The sequence below is a fragment of the Pungitius pungitius genome, chromosome 8 (assembly GCF_949316345.1).
Source record: "Pungitius pungitius chromosome 8, fPunPun2.1, whole genome shotgun sequence".
Taxonomy (NCBI): Eukaryota; Metazoa; Chordata; class Actinopteri; order Perciformes; family Gasterosteidae; genus Pungitius; species Pungitius pungitius.
Window position 1 is genome coordinate 1295207 of NC_084907.1, and position 17183 is coordinate 1312389.

The window sequence follows — 17183 nt, forward strand, 5'->3', positions numbered from 1 at the left end:
GCATTTATATGTTGTACTGTCACTCAGATGTAGTTTACATTTAAATAAAGACACACTTAGAAATCTACTGTACATATGCACTACCTACAAGTAATTACACTATAAACAATCTGTTGAATTATGGCAACCAACGTTCCAATTATATTAGTGATACATATATATGTATGCAGTGCTTGTGTTTAAGGTCAGGTGTCCATTTTGCTTTGTCAACCCTTCACACTTTACTCATGTGCACATGAAATGACTACAAATCTCTAAGCAACAGGCCTCGTTTGGCATTCTTTGTGATATTCTACATTTGTAATATCATTATTTGGTTTGTGCTCCTCAGCAGACGTCTTCTTCGCAGACTCCCTCGGTGTTTCCTCGCAGAGGGATGAGCACCGCGTCCGGGTGGTGATTTGTGTCGCGGATTTACACGTCTTCAAAGATGTAAGCGCGTTGGACGTTAAACACCCCGGCCGGACGCGCTTTGGAATCTGTGTCACATGCAATCCTCCCTTTTTGTCCCGCGGACAGGAGGTCAAACAGAAGGATTTCTTCGTGGGCACCGTGCGGGTGAACGGCAGGATGGACTGGCCCATGCTGGACTCCGCAGTCAGCCAAGCTTTCAAGGTGAGTCCCCTTCTTCTGACGCCGGGACATGTCCAAGGACTGCATGTGCGGTCTGCGTCCTGCGCGTCTCAGCTGTTGAAGTAAATTTAGCGCGCCGTTGCTTTAAAGACGTCCTCAACTGCCCAATGATGGAAACTAAGACCCCCCCCCCCCCCTCCCCCGCCGCCAGCGTCGGTAGTTGGTTCGCTCCCAAACGCCTCAGAGGCAACAATCGGACACGACCACCTCACCTTTGCTTTCAATTCCAGGTGTACGTGGCCAAGGTGGACCCCACATCCAGTCTGGGCCTGTCCACAGAGTCCATCTACAGTTACAGCATGGGCCACATCAAGAGAGTGCTGGGAGGAGAGTCTCCAGAGACCCAGCCGTCTCGCTGCATGTCCCGAGGCCCCAGTAGCATCACGGTGGCCCTCAAAGGTCTGTGGAGAAATGTGCTGTGTGAAAAGCTGCTTGGGTTCGGATTCAGTCGCAGTAAAACAACAACAACAACAACAACACAGAGCGAGACACACAAACATACTGTATCATTCGAAGCGTTGCGCTAATGGCGTCTCGGGTGGAGTCCAGAGGGCAGGAATCTCCTTTCTAAGAGCGGGGAGGCTGTCACACTTGATGACAGACGTTTATTTCTCTGCTGAGTGCCAATACTTTAGCTGCTGCCTTCATAGCGCCATTTAAATGAAAAGGTCGAAATGCCTCCGGTCGAGCAGAATTTGGGCCGATGAAATAAACAAGTAAATTTACTTAATGAAGTGTTTTTCTGCAGTTCGTCAGTGCAGCTTCAAATGTCAAATCTTCTCAATTTGTAAACCGCAAATCTTTTCACTGAAACGTGTGTCCTCGCACACCCACGGTACGTTGAGTGTTACCCAGCCAGGATTCTCCTGTCACCCTGATTAGCTGCTGTGAGGTGTATATCTGAGGAGTTTAACTGTCTGAGTCTCAGCTCGTTTTTTAATCCTCAGCTAAATTGGGACTTTTCTGTTTCCATTGCTGTCTGTTTCGGTCTCGCTTGATTATATTATATTATATTATGTTATATCTCTTCTTTACGTCCAACGTGCATCAAGTTTAATTTAACTGTGAGACGTTCTGATTAATGATCAAAACATAAACTGAGCCCGGAAAACAGCTGGTGCAGCCATGCGTCATGTTTTGTTTCTTTGGAAATGGCCGGATTTCTTTTATTTGATAAAACACTTACGGGCCTGACATTCTCATCACAAGCAAGGTATTATATTTCATACGGTTTTAGGTGGGAGCTGCATATATGCACAGCTCGTCTGTGACTGTTAGAGAACAGTCGATGGACCTTTTGCAGGCAGGAATGCAGGGAGCGAAGTGGAGCAACGGCCCCCGACAGGACTCCGGGTAACCTGATCTCAGCCCAGCTGGTCAAGCCGCCTCAGACACTTGGGCCCCTTAGATGCTAAGGCGAGCGTTGGACTCCTTCATGCTGGTGGGCGGGGAGGAGGGAGGGGGGGGGGGGGGTGCACGGACTCACTGCACTTGATGCAAAGTTATTTTGAGAGCATAATGCTCAAACTCCATGTTGCTTCTAAAGGACATGCAAGGACATTTGAATCTGTCCCATCTAATCCTCTTATTTCTTAGTCTTTTTTTATTTTCTATATTATCATGTTAAAAAAACGAAATTCAGAGCACGTCTAATGGCTCCACGCGTCTGCCAGCATGGAGACCGATAAGCCGGCGGGTGGATCTAAGCGCAGATAACAGTGCTGACAGATATTACCTGAGGGCAGCCAAAGCCGTGGCGCCAAATCTGTGCGACGAGGCCGTGGGTCGGGACGCCACGACCTTTTAACGATCATTTTAAACATCCAGAATGCCACTCGGGTTCATCCCCCAGTCACCACAGTCCATCCTCACTTGTCTGCACTGTGTTCAGGTCTGAAGGAGAAGTGTGTGGACAGCCTGGTGTTCGAGACGCTCATTCCTAAACCCATGATGCAACACTACATCAGTTTGCTGCTCAAACACCGGCGTCTGATCCTGTCCGGGCCCAGCGGGACGGGCAAGAGCTACCTCGCCTCCCGGCTGGCCGAGTACCTGGTGGACCGCAGCGCCCGCGAGGTCACCGACGGCATCGTGGTCACCTTCAACATGCACCGCCAGTCGTGCAAGGTGACGGGAAAAGAGGGCGACTCGCGTGGGTTCTGTTCGACGGCGCGTTGTGGAAAAGCGTTTTCACCGTTTCTCTCTCTCTCTTGTTCCCCCTTTTTCACCTCCACAGGATCTGCAGCTTTATCTCTCCAACCTGGCCAATCAAATCGATCGGGAAAGCGGCCCGTCAGAGACGCCGCTGGTCGTTATCCTGGATGATATCCATGGGCCGGCTTCCATCAGCGAGCTGGTCAATGGCGCGCTCACCTGCAAATACCACAAATGGTAACAGACGGAGAATCATCCATAACAAATAATAATAATCCATGTGACATTTAACCTGAGCGTAACTATGGAATTGTTCTCGTCACTCAGTCCTTACATTATTGGGACAAGCAATCAGCCCGTGAAGATGATCGCGAACCACGGCCTCCATCTCAGCTTCAGGTGGGTCAAAGGTCAAAGGTCGGGTTGTGTCCTGGTTGCATTGCAGTTAGATTGGAAGCTCTCTGTGGAGTAAACAGCTCAATACAATTAAATGTATTTAAAATGTAGGTCAGTAGCAAACTGTGAGTTAATGTGTTTATAGGTGATCTGATATTTAACACGGTTCCATTGCACTCAGCACGGTGAACACCAGTAACGGTAGACGGACCTCTTTGTGTGAGACTCAGTGAGGAATCCATTAATCAGTCTAGCTTCCATAAGTCTGAATTCAAAACTGAGACAGATTCTGCAACAACTTGTTTCTCCACCGCTGCAAATAGTAAAAAGAACACCCTGTTTTACCCTTAAAAAGCAAGATCCCAAATAGATGGTTGGACTCGACAATGAAACTGACATTTAGCCATTTCAACCTGTGACGGGCTGTTTTGGTGATGAGGGAAGAGCATAGAGCCACGTGAGAAACCAACAAACTGTAAACTCGAGGCTCCACTGTTGAAAAGGGGGGACGGGGCTCTCGAAAACAGCCAGCTGATGTAATTGAATATGATTTCTTGCTTGCTCCTCTCCTCATTTTAGAATGGTGACCTTCTCCAACAATGTGGAGCCAGCCAACGGCTTCCTGGTGCGGTACCTGCACAGGAAGCTGATGGAGTCGGAGGACGAGGGAAGCTTGACCAACGAGGACCTCATCAGGGTGCTGGACTGGGTGCCCAAGCTGTGGTATCATCTGCATGCCTTCCTGGAGAAGCACAGCACGTCGGACTTCCTCATCGGTAGGAGTCACACTGGGGACACTCAGGACGGGGTCGTGACCTCTGAAGAAAAGCTGTGTTCCATTTCATGTGGGATATGGAGAACTTTAAGTATCACATTGTGTGTCCTGGGTTCTTCTCGTGTCTGCTCAGGCCCCTGCTTCTTCCTCTCCTGCCCTGTCACGGTGGACGAGTTCCGGTCGTGGTTCATCGACCTTTGGAACCACTCCATCATTCCTTACCTGCAGGAGGGGGCCAAGGACGGCATCAAGGTGACAGGACGCAGCCGACTTATGGGCAGGTTTCCCCCTTTCCCGGGAATTCTTGTGCTCTGACCCGACCCGTCTGGTACCTTGTGACATTTCTAGGTCCACGGGCAGAAGGCGGTGTGGGAGGACCCGGTGGAGTGGGTGCGGGGCACCCTGCCCTGGCCCTCCGCCCAGCAGGACCAGGCCAAGCTGTTCCACTTGCCCCCCCCCAGCATCGGCTCCAGCAGCCCCGGGCAGCCCTGCGACGAGAGGCCCCACAAGGAGACGCCGCCCAGCTCCATGGAATCCGATCCGCTGGTGAGAAGGCCCTTCAGGGTCTTTCCTGAGGTCGGATGTTGGTCCAACGCGCATGTGTCAACCCGCTCTTCTTTGTTATAGATGGCGATGCTTTTGAAACTTCAAGAGGCTGCGAATTACATCGAATCCCCGGACAAAGACGACCCCGCCCTGCCCAGCCTTTGAGCACAAAGCTCCCACCTAACACTTAGCACTTCCACCTTCATGTCTTGTGTCCATGGTGATGGTGCAGTACTCATTCAGGAACAATGGATATTGGGTGATTTCAGCCATCATTCACGTAGTAAGTTAGGAGGAAGACACAGATCATACATACCAACATACACGCAGTATTTCCAAAAATCTGTATTTTCAAAAGACTTTAATCTATTACCGTAGTCTATATTTGACTGGAAGTCATTCACAGTTCAGATTGTTTTTCCACCACGTCGGCGATCACAGATTGGTGCTAAAAGGTCTCAAAGAATCGTCACAGCACTTCAGACTTCAGGTGATTTCTACAACAGCACAGGTGCATCATGGGATGCGGAGCGCTTACCAACATCAGCTGTTTCTAAACTTTGATTGGAAAAGAGTATGACAGCAGTGCAGATGCTACAAAGTTCTTTGGTACATATCTACTGTATACGTCTTTCAAGGGCATCTTCTACTTATGCAACCTGAGCAGGAGAAACATATGAAATGCCTTAAGAACAAAGACGTAAATGTCACCTCAACTTCAGCAGGGAACACTGGTGCTCTCATCACTATCCCCCCCCAGCTGGGACTGTCAGGAGTCACTTCTTTTTTTTTTATTTCTCTGCATGAATTCAAATAAATAATTTGATTTTTTTTTAGTTTTTACAATATCAAAAAAAAATAAAGATATGAATATCAGTATATGTTTTCACATCGTCATTATAATTAATAATGGTTAATAAGTTTAAAAAAAAAAGGTTTAACTTGCTGTCATACTCTTTTGCATGAAACAAAAGCTCTTCATTAGTGGCGTGAGTTCAACACTTTGTTGCTGTACAGCTCCAGAAGTACTTTAGGTGTCACCAATGCTGCCGTATATATATTTATCAGGTATTAGAAACGTATTACACAGGGATAATAAAAAAAATAACCAACACCATCTGATTAAACAGATCGAGCAAATGCGGTTTGAATCCTATTCAGATTTTCTTTTCTACAATATTTATGTAGGAAAGTGTGACTTTGATCTTTCCCCCGGATTCATAACAGCTACTGTACATATTATGTAAATGCAAACAGGCTACATCAGTTATTTTAGCTATATTAGTTGGTGCAAATATCTAATATAATAAACCAAATACTGTACTTTAATCAAGCATATTGACATATCATGTTAGAAGTTTGAGTTAAACAATGAATGTATAGAAAACACTTTTAACAGTATTACTCATTTAAAGGAAGCCTCGATCACAAAGCTCCACTGCGAAACACTTTTAAGTCTTACTTTAAAGCTTTCTGCTGTGCGTACGTCCGTCCATTGTTATTTACAACACTTCAGGAACAGACTGCAACGGAGAGCTCTCATTCTCATCCTCACTATCATCCTTTAGGTACTTTTGGTGCTCCAGTGCTGAATAAAGATCACATGGACGTTCAGGCTGTAGTTTTGTGTCATACAGTAGAACCATCTGAAGCTAAAGTAAAGTGAACTAGATCCGGATGCTAAGCTGGACCCGTTAGGCAAGAGGCAGTGTGTGGGCACGTTAAAGACTCGACACTTTGGGTACAAGAACGTGACGACGTTTTCTGAGGAATGATTAAAAAGCAAAAGATGTAAACACTTTTTATAAAAGACGCCCGAATGCAGTAAGTGGCATTTGGTCCACAAAACGATGCACCTGTCTTTCCCAAACTGTGTCACGTGTGTGTTGAGGAACTCTGACAACACGTCACATGTACGTCGTACATCATGCAATGAATGTCAGACCAGCCTGATGAGAAAGTCTAACGATGAATGATTGACATGGCATCCGAGCTCTGTTGCTCTGTTGCTGTGCTGTTTGCGTGACACTGATAATCTGCAGCTCTGTTCTGGAAAAAGGGAAAAAAAGAAGCCCGATTTCACGACATCGAAGAGCAAAAAGATCCCAAATGGCCTGCGACTGTCACGCCGGTCACACGCCACCGGAGAGTAATGTCAGTTATTGTAAATATTTCAGGTGTTGGACTACCAGCACCTGGTCTGTCTCTGCAGGTCAACTGAAGCCATCGGCTCCTCATCTCGTCCACTGGTTGTTGTGCCCGTGGCTCCGTAGTAGCTGTGATTTGTGTTGACTTACTTAGTGAATGGGGACTATGCAGCAACTTCTACTGGTGTTGGTACTCAGCAAAACGCCTGACTGCTTTCAAGCCGGTCTGTCCTCGACTCGTCCATTTGGACCAAATTGCACGACGGGACAGAAGTGTGAGCTTGTTTTTTTTTTCCCGCGGGCGGTTCTGAGCCTTAAAGAGAAGGGGGTCAGTGTGCCGTTGGGTTCTGAACAGGGTTTATCCATGTGGCCAAAGGACAAATGAAGCAGTTTGGAAGCATGAGTTTTTGTCCTTCCCCAAATGGCAAAAAAAAACGTCACTTAAATGAACAAACGAGAAAAACGAGTCGGCAGGAATCAGCACGTCATCGTGGAACTCCGTGTCCAATCGGAGCAGATGAAGACATGAATCCCATCTCTTGAGGCCAATACAGGTTGCTGAATAGTCATATTTTTGAAAACCTTGTTGTGGACAATACTGAGATTAAAAAAAAATGTTATGCGGTATATAATGTCACTGACGTACAAATGTTAAGGGTTTCTAAGTGTTGTGAATGCATGTCAAATTGCTGTGTGATCAGACTTAAAAAAAAAAGGTTAACAACAGTTTATCGTTTAGGAAATCATTCCAGAGAATGTTTTCCTTTTGAATACTCAAAATATTTGATATTTCTTTTCTCTCTTTTCTAAAGAACCCTTTGTAAAACTTAATTTCTCTATTTTGTACAGGCCATCATTGTAAAGAGTGTAAATAGGTCAGCATTCTGAATGCGGCAACAATCATTGAGGACGGGAGACAAAGAAATCATCCTTGACAGAAAAAGGACATTTCTTCAGAGTTGGGTCCAGTTTATGGATAAAGTTTGTTTCTGAAGGCTTTCATCCACCTGTCACTGGTTGTTGGAATCAATAAAATACATGTTATATTTATTCTGTTGTGTTGTTGATGTTATTATATTATTTTCAAATATTTATGATAGCTCTATAAATCATGTGCGTCCGAGCAGCACAACTTAAATGTGTGTAGATCTATATATATAATTGAATTAGGCCCTAGTTCTGGAGTAGTTAATGACGCTGATGAGTGAGGCAAACAGACATGGGGGGGGGGTCTGAGTCAGACCTGGTGCTCGGTGTCTGTTACATGGAATCCATTGAGGGGGGGGGCGGCGCCTCCGGCATCCCGGACCTATATAAAGCGGCCCCCTCCGCCGCAGCGATGGCTTTGGATCCAGTTTTTAAGGGACTTCGTGACTTGGGAATTAGCCGCAACTGCCGACATGCCGTCCAAGCCTGCCCCGATCAAGAAGGCGGCAAAGAAAGAACCCGCCAAGAAGGAGGAGGCGGCGGCTCCGGAGCCGGCCCCCGCGGCCCCCGCTCCGGCCGAGGCGCCACCTGCCGAGGCGGCCCCCGCTCCGGCCGAGGCGGCACCTGCCGAGGTGGCCCCCGCGGAGGGAGAGGCCCCCGCTGCGCCGCCAGCCGAGGAGGCCAAACCACCCGGAGATGGTAATGCCGCGAGTCGCCGGTTATTAAGCCCACCTGCACTTTTATTCTCCTCCAGCGGAGCACACCTGGATTAGGTTTTGAATCTTTTAATCAAAACCACAGTTGGTAACCTCTACGCACGCGCGCGCCGTGCGCGAGGTGCCGTTTGGTGAGGAAGGGTAGCCACAGGGAGACCACATGGAGCATGCACTGTGGCCGCATGAAAGCGCGTGCTTGGACTCTCTCTCTCTCTCTCTCTCTCTCTCTCTCTTGGAAACCATACTCTTCAAACCCTTCTTGTGCAAAAGTGTCTGATGTGCGCTGTTGGTTAAACTCCACCGTGACGCATAACATTAACCAAGCTCCACATCCACGTGTTTGCACTGGTTCATGTGCGATAAATAACGCGTAATAACATGTGTATTTACTCCTTCTCACATTTTATATCCCACTCCTGGAGCTGCTATGATGCCCCGAGAGGAGCCTCAGTTATTGCTCAGTGCCCATTCCTTTGCTTATTTAAATAGATTTAACCTCTTATGAAAAAGTTGTGTCAACCTTCTAACCTCTAATATCAGCTACAAAAGAGCCTCCTGCTGAGGGCCCTGCTGATGGAATATTTGGCAGAGTATTAACATACATAATGCATCTGGAACCGCCTACACTCAGCGATTGATTCACTAATAGCAAATGCTAATATCTTCTAACCTGCAACATCAGCCGCTGCAGATTAAACGGCAGCAGCTGCCGAGATGTTAAAACGGACCACCGGAGCATCGGCTCACGTCCTCCATGCATCTTCTGGGACAGTTTGCCTCATGCTTCTTGTAACGCTTTTATCTAATGCCGATGGCTTCTTTACATTACATTACATTACATTACATGTCATTAACCTGAGGCTACAATAAGTGCATATAGATAAGAGCCATTAAAAGTAGAATTTAAGTGCTGCGGTTTGTTAGCGCTTGGCCAACTTGTATTTCAGTTTAACTTCACATCAAACCGTCCTCCTCCTGCAGTAAAGCTAACTTCACTAACGGTGACATCCTCTAACTTCTACTACCAGCTGCCGCTGCCGAGGAGGCTCCACCTGCCTCCAAATGACACGTCAGAAACATCAGAAACCTTCTTAAAGTTGACCCTCTCACGTTGTCGCTAACGACACTGACTGACTCAACACACACGGAAACTCGTGTCATCGTCTGTCAGAACCTGCTTCATGCACTAATAAATAACATCTAACGTTCAATAACAGCTGAGGACGGCGCTCCCGCTGCTGACTCGGAAGCACCGGCTAATGGTAAAACAGAACATGTTCCCGGTCCACTGCTCTCTCTTATTCTGATATCTCAGATGATTTAAGGTCACTCGTTGAGCCGAGAGGTGCCTTTTGTTACATGCTTTGGCTTCGCTCCGCTCATCATACGCTGCTAATAATCTTGTAAATGCCCATCTAACGTCAGCTGAAGCTGCTGAAGTGCCTGCACCAGAAGAGCCTGCACCTCCTCCGCCTCCACCCAAAGGTAAAGGTCTATTCACAACCTCCATGACTGCTTGCATCACTGTGTCTTCTTTTCCTTTTAATGTTGCTCCTCAAACTGTTTTCTGACTGAAGCGGGGTTTTTTTGTCTCGTCCGCAGAGCCCACAAGTGTCCCGCTGGATCTGTTGGTCCAGGATAAGAATGACACTTCGGTTTCTATCATTTGGAGCCAGCCGGAGGTCGTGGGACTGTCCGGTCTCGACGGATACACCATTGAAGTGTGCAAGGATGGAAGTAAGTCCGTGCCCCTGAGAACCGAGTCGCATTAGCCCGATTCTGTGTTTCATCCCAACACCTCTATTTACATCCATGATCTCTACGCTGTTAAGTACATCATGCAGCTTTTTAAACACGCCTAGGAGCATGTGGAATTGCTGTTTTCCAGTAATGCGGGTCAGCCATTTGGCTCGCAGCTGTTCCCCCGAGTGTCAGTCCGTTATGTCACGTGCTTCCTGACTTCTCCCTACAAGGAAGGAGGCATTTCAGGAGCTGCTGTGAGTTTCTGCTTTTAGACTCACTGCCCTAAGCCTTATATCAGCAAGTAGTTCAATGAAGGCTTGGTGCTAGCTGTTTACCCGCAGATCATCCATCCTAAATCGAATTGTGTAACAATGCTCCTGTGTGACAAACACGATCACCATTTCCTGCACGAGGCCTCACGACAAGCCGCTGTCACGGTCCTCATCCTTCTGTGTAACATCAAGACGAGCAACGGGGCCCTCATTTGTCATTTATCTTTGCGTGATCCCACTCAGCCGAGGACTGGAAGGCCGTGAACGAGGAGCTGCAGAAATCCTGCCGCTACATCATCAAGAACCTGACCACCGGCGAGCGTCTGAAGATCCGCGTGGTGGCCGTGAACGCCGGCGGCCGCAGCCCCCCCGCCGCCCTGCCGGAGGCCGTCCTGGTGAAGGAGGTCGCTGGTAAGAAGACCCCCCCACCCCCCATCTCAAACGTCACCGCCCACTCACTCAACTGAGTATTTTCAGCACAGGGACGACTTAAGTTACCAGATGGTTGGTGTCACACTTTGTCACACACAAAAAAAAAACAGATTGCAGATCAGAAGTGTCGCAGAAGCTAACGGATGCGTCCAGAAGATGATGGTGATGGTGCACAGACCAACACGAGAGAAGCCACAACATGTTAAAACGGGCTCGAGCTTAATCCATGTGTTAAGTTAAATTCACACGGGAGAAGCTATTTAAATCAGGTCTCAGGCTTAAGTGTTATAGAGCCATTTATTACGGGAGAGAGGAGCTGTAAAGTGCACGCATACCTGCCCCCCCCCCCGCAGCGTGAGAACTGCACACTTAAGTTAAGTCGATGGGTTTTTCGGCGTTAACTGTACGCGGTAAATGTAGAGTGCTTGTGTGCCCAAATGATGATTGGCCCCCTGAAGGCTTTTAAAAATCACTCACAAATCATCGTTATGCAAAGCGGGGGGGGGCAAAGAGGGAGGGACGGCCACCCGACCCCCGGGCCGGTCCGGCGGGGTTTCAATTGGTCCGTGTTTAACGGCCGTGTTCGCCATAGCAGGCGCTCCGCCGCATATAGAAACCACTCATGAATGGTTTCCAAAAAAACATTCCAGCGGGTTGCCGGGGGGGGGGGGGGGGGGGGCGATATGGAGCTTACTTCTCAGGTGGCACCCAGATCTCATGACACCTCCAAGGAGTCAGCGTTCATTTTGAATCAGACTTTACAGGCACAGTGTCGATTGAGCGATAAGACGCCAGGCGCTGTGTCACTTTTCCTTTTTTTGGTTTTCTCACACCAGATGATTCATGTTTTTTTTTTAACGTTTCCTCCCCACTCATCTTTGATTTGGATGCGTTCTGACGACAGTGGGGGGGGGGGGGGTAACTGAAGCTCAGGGGGGGAGGTGATATTCTACAGTACGCTGTCTTTTTTTAGAGTCCTGACAAATGTTGCTGCTCCGGACTCAGCAGGTGGTCCTTCTAACCGAATCTTTTTTGCCAATCACCTTCGGCGAGAGGCTCAAGTATCGTTTCTAACGTCACAGTGGCTGAGTCTCCGTGTCATAGAGGGAAACTTTAATGAGCCACCAGGGTACTTATAGCTTGTGATATTATCATACTTCTTTAAATGAAAAGTGATGTGGAATCCCTGCATGCAGATACATCTACTTCTCCAATGTGTTATTGCATCTTAATTTAACCCACAAAGGGAAATTGTGTGAATCTTACACAAAAATAATGAATAATTGTTTAAAATAAGGCAAAACATTATATTTTTGAGTTTGATTGAATGCCTTAACTTCTTAAGGCATTATAACCGTATTAAATAATATTTGTATTTTTTATAGTGTATTGTGCTCAAACACAATGTGCAGCTTCTCATTTGGTTTCGCTTTAATGTAAAATCCACAAAGCCCCAGGATCTGTGAGGTTGCTTTAACACAACATGCCATTGTAAAACAAGGACTCAGTGGACGGAAATAAAGCGACGGGATAAAGGACTTACTTTTACAAGCAGTCCAAGCACGGACCCCCCCCCCCATGGTGGCACTGGGGGGAGACTCCCTGGCTCACATGGGCTTAGTTCGGCCCTGCAGGTTCATCGATTGCTTCACAAAAACAAAAAAAGCTGCAGGTAAGGCTGTGACGTCACTGGTCCTCAAACCACGTGTTCCTTTCTCTCCAGATCGTCCTAAGGTCCGCCTGCCGCGGTACCTGAGGCAGAGATACGTCGCCAACGTCGGGGAGAAGATCAACCTGACCATCCCCTTCACGGTACGGCAGACTGCAGACGAACGCTCGCCGAGTCAGCGACGGCGCGGCTCACTGTCTTGGTTTTTTTTCCCCGCGTGTGCAGGGCAAACCCAAACCCGCGGTCAGCTGGCTGAAGAACGGCGAGCCGCTGGACAAGAGGGTGAACGTCCGCAGCACGGACAGAGACAGCATCCTGTTCATCCGCACGGCCGAGCGGGCCGACTCCGGCGTGTACGAGATGTGCGTGAAGGTGGAGGACTTCGAGGACAAGGCGTCGCTCATCCTGCAAATTGTCGGTGGGTAAAGAATGTGACGAAGTTTGGCACGGCTGGTTTCACCAGAACGGCGCTGATGGCCACACAATACAAATGAACAGAAAAAGAGCCACTTTAAAAGAGTTCAATTGAATGAGAAGAAAAAAACAAAAACATTACACGTGTTCTGCCTGCCATCATGGGGTCAAATGTCCTCAACACATGCTCTGTAGCTTTTAGTGGCACCACGTTGTCTCCAGCGTCCATCGCACAAATTCAAATTCTGTGTCACTAGGGTTAGGGTCATCTCCCAGGAAACGTCAGCTGGCTCCATGACAAGACGACCGTCCTGAGTGTGGCACTCAATGAATTGATGCATTTTTAGTTGCTTGGATATAAAACAACTAGCTTTGGAATGTCATTCATTTTGTTAGCCTGTTTTTCTAAGTGGTCTGATGCCCATCTGCCGCTTCTAGAGGATGTGCAAAGGTTCGTGGGATTTAAAAACAAAAGAAACACACAAATCAGTGAGATAGTCCTCCAAAAGCATGCCATGGACAGAGGTCAGGGGTCGGGATTCAGTTGCAGCAGTTCCTCCCTCACGGTGCGTCTGATTCAAATGTCAGATGTCATTTAAAAACTGTTGTTGTTGTTGTTGTTGTTGTGCTGATCCCAGAGCTGCCAGGGCCTCCCGCCAGCCTGAAGATTGTTGACACGTGGGGCTTCAACGCGGCTCTGGAGTGGACCCCGCCCAAAGACAACGGCAACACGGACATCACCGGTTACACCATCCAGAAGGCCGACAAAAAAACCGGAGTGAGTTTTTCTGGTCAAACAGAGTCGCAACATGCGGCGCGTGGTCGTTGCTAACGGAGGTGTGTGCGCGCCCCACAGGACTGGTTCACCGTGTTGGATCATTACCACAGAATGAACGCCACCATCTCCGACCTCATCATGGGCAACACCTACAAGTTCAGGGTGTTTTCTGAAAACAAGTGTGGCATGAGCGAGGAGGCCACTGTTGCAAAGGAGGAGGCCCAAATCCTGAAGATAGGTAACTCAGTGAGAACCGTCCAATAGCACGGCTGCTGTCTGCCAGTAGGTCTTTCACCCAGAAGTTCACTCTTCAGGAACTCGTTGTTTGTGTTTGTGCCTGAGACGAGCGGCTCGGAGCCCGATGGTGAACAACCTTTCTCTCCCACCCTCCAGGCATCGACTACAAGCCCCCCGAGTACAAGGAGCGCGATTCCACCGAGGCGCCCAAGTTCACCACCTCTCTGAACGACAGAGCCACCACCGTGGGCTACAGCACCAAGCTGCTGTGCTCCGTCAGGGGAAGCCCAAGGGTACAGTAGCCCCCACTTTGTTGTTCACTTTGATGCCGTCATGCTGCTCCAGTGGACGTAGCAGGAGTCTACCTCCACCCCGGTGTGGATATGTCCATGTTCTACCTGGCCTTATGAGCCTCCTCTCTGGGCTCAAAATCCCACCGCGTGGAAGGTCTCAATCATCTGAAGCCGAGGAGGAGGAGGGGCAGTAAGGTCACGGGGTCACATTCCCTGTCCTCACCGTGTCAGTGCCATTAAAAACTCTCAAACTTGGCGTCGAGTTGTTGGGCCCATGTGGCGCGAACATAAATAGAAACAACGCCGCGGCTCGTTTGTTTGCGAGATGATGGTCGTGAAATAAAAGCAGTTTTTGGGGGGGTTTTTTGTCCTTCCCACAGCCCAAGGTGATATGGATGAAGAACCAGATGATCATCGGAGACGACCCCAAGTACAGGCAGATCTGCGTCCAGGGCATCTGCTCCCTGGAGATCCGTAAGCCCGGTAACTATGACGGAGGCGTGTACTCCTGCAAGGCCAAGAACGACCTCGGAGAGGCAACCGTCAGCTGCAAGCTGGAGGTCAAACGTGAGTCCCGATCTCCACTGGAACGTGTGCTCTGGGCATTTCGATATGTGGTCTGTGTTTTCACCTTCTGAAAGCTAACGGCTCGCTCTCTGTGTCAAACAGAGCCCACGGGCCCAGACGCAGAGAAGAAATAAGTCAACATTCACCCTCTCACAGGTCAGACGAATCAAAGCTCAAATCCAAGCCGTTAAAAACGGTGTAATTCTCTTCAATAATGTTTCATGAATGTTATTTGAGAAATGAATGCGGTGGAATAATGGAACCGGTTTATAAGAGTCCTGAGTTGACATCTGGCTTCTCTGTGACTTACTTTCCTTACATGGAGGGCACTAAACTTGGAACGGGGGGCGGGGGGGTTGCTCTGCCCCAGAAAGAGTTCAGCCCCCCCCATAAATTAAACGCCTAGTTGCTCCCCGTGTATTCGGTTCAAACTTCATCATATTTCATCGCCTCAGCAGCAGCCGCCTTTAGGACGCGGCGACACGGCATTTTCTTCTCAGCTCTGACACGGTTTACATCTTACAGCTTTAATCTGTGCAATGTTGTATTTTTTACTTTACCGGATAATTCATTGCTGAGTGAAGTTTATTTTTAATACAAAAAAAATAAATTTTCTTGTTGTTCTGCGACACTTTTAACCGATTATTAAGTACAGTACTGGTTGTGATTCTCTCCCAATTCAGGAGCAGAAGGAATGAGGCCTTTGCCACAGAAGGTACGCGACACCTTTGGCGCCTCTAAAAAAGTTCGGGTACCACATCGAGGAAAAGCGGACGTTTTAATTTATTCCTTCCTCTTTTACAGGAAGCTGCTGGATTCCTGGGAGAACATGTATATATGGCCGGTGACCTCACTTACCAAAGGGCTGCTGCCTGTGACCTCTCGCCCAGCGTCGCCCGGTGTTATGATGAACAATTGTTGTCGCTTCTTGCCTTCATCGTTCTCGACAATTATTCATGTCCACAATCTCTCCCCAACGATACTAAGACACAAAGACGCCACTGTTCCTATTAGAGGAACTCCATGAAACATCTATTTATATCAATAAATAATTCTATTTCTGGTTTGGTTTTTTTTCAATACAGTGTGTTCTTCAATCTTCAGTCTTCAAGCTTTGTACTTATCTAGAGACATTATTCCAGATAACTCAATGTGTGCAGTTTGGATGAGACGGTAATAAAATGAGTTAATGTTGTATGTACATAAGTTTAATTTCATAGACGTGGATTATCCTGTTTGTAATTAAATTACATGATAATCTCCAACAAGTTTTCTGGGAAGAACTATGTCATTATATGATTATTTAGTGGGAAAACAAGGAGATATTGGAACAAAAATAAATGGAATTCATTATCATTAGTTCCAAATAAAAAAAAACATTTTCAACATAATAAAAACATAATAATAAATCAATAAAATTAAGCAGTAGACAACGATACAATCCATCTCTGAATTGATTAAATCAGTTCTGCTGCTGAATGGATGAAGCCTTTTCAAACCAGTGAGAATCTGTAGAGAGCGACTCCATTCATTTGTCAAGTTTAGATGCATAAAACTATTTACTATTCATCCCCAGAGTGCATGCAGCCAGTATGCCAGGACTTCCAGAATAATAATACCAGAGCTTAATAGCGATCGTGTTGCTATTTGGACCCTGGATTACCGGCATAGTGATGTAGTGCCGGATGCCACAGATATCCAGGTTACACAGACACATGGCTTCACACAGAGGCCGGACCAAATTAGCCTCCGCCCTCCATCTTGCTCCGGCTATTTTGGGAAGCAGATGACTCGACCAGTTAAATGTGCTTTTATGTTAGTATTTGAAGGGCGAGGTTCTTCATTGTGAGCGGCGGATTGTTACCGATTGTGACCAGGCGGTGAGGAGATGTTCTGCTTAATGAATGGCCAGCTGTAAAGTCAGTAAAACCAACGGAATCTTTGAGTGTGGCGGCCTCTTGTGTCACAACCGAGCAATGCCACCCGCCTTTTGAGATTAAATTTAAGAACATTTTAAATTGTTTACCTACAAATCCAAAGAACTAGGAGGCATATGAACTCTGCTAAGCGACCCACTGCTTTGCAGCGCTGTGCCGTTGTGGCGTTGACCTGCACAGCTGGAACCAGTGTGCCGGGCTCAGGCTCAGGCTCAGGCCTACTTCTGCTGGCTCCCTGGACGCTGACATGCTGCAATAGGGTCAGGGAGCGAGAGACTTTGTCTAATTTGGATCGTGCACCGTCCTCAGTCTCCCTCCATGCTGTATATATCAAACAAATATTAATACATGTATAATATGTAGTTGTTTGGAGTCACACACACAGTAGAATCTTAATGTGATTTTTAGTAAACTGCAAACATTGTACTGTAGGAGGCTTTAACTTTATATTAGGGTCGGGACTTTAGCACGTTTAGGACGTTAATTATGATTAATTCATTAAAATGTGAATTAAGATTAATTAATTACACAAAAAATAACGCATTAA

General features: G+C 47.4%; 2 protein-coding genes across 5 annotated transcripts in view; both read left to right on the forward strand.

Moving 5' to 3' along the window:
• Positions 1-7701, forward strand: part of nav1b (neuron navigator 1b) — a 49982-nt gene extending 42281 nt beyond the window's left edge. For all 3 annotated transcript variants that reach the window (XM_062564081.1, XM_062564082.1, XM_062564083.1), the window contains 10 exons: positions 332-432; positions 520-615; positions 864-1032; positions 2525-2760; positions 2870-3024; positions 3115-3186; positions 3763-3959; positions 4092-4210; positions 4307-4504; positions 4586-7701. In XM_062564081.1, coding sequence (XP_062420065.1) covers positions 332-432; positions 520-615; positions 864-1032; positions 2525-2760; positions 2870-3024; positions 3115-3186; positions 3763-3959; positions 4092-4210; positions 4307-4504; positions 4586-4669 — 1427 coding nt within the window. In that variant the 3' untranslated portion in view covers positions 4670-7701. The remainder of the gene's footprint in view (positions 1-331; positions 433-519; positions 616-863; positions 1033-2524; positions 2761-2869; positions 3025-3114; positions 3187-3762; positions 3960-4091; positions 4211-4306; positions 4505-4585) is intronic.
• A 300-nt stretch (positions 7702-8001) lies between these two features.
• On the forward strand, positions 8002-15762 carry mybphb (myosin binding protein Hb). Of its 2 annotated transcripts, none has more exons than XM_037448496.2 (13): positions 8002-8277; positions 9720-9779; positions 9897-10031; positions 10553-10720; positions 12465-12553; positions 12636-12828; positions 13463-13602; positions 13681-13840; positions 13996-14132; positions 14513-14699; positions 14802-14855; positions 15383-15414; positions 15504-15762. In XM_037448496.2, the coding sequence occupies exons 1-11, from the start codon at positions 8052-8054 to the stop codon at positions 14831-14833; spliced, it is 1527 nt and encodes a 508-aa protein (XP_037304393.2). In that variant the 5' UTR covers positions 8002-8051; the 3' UTR covers positions 14834-14855; positions 15383-15414; positions 15504-15762. The 2 variants fall into 2 exon arrangements, with proteins under 2 accessions (XP_037304393.2, XP_062420093.1); XM_062564109.1 differs by having other exon boundaries at positions 15383-15413; positions 15513-15762.
• Positions 15763-17183: the final 1421 nt, after the last annotated feature.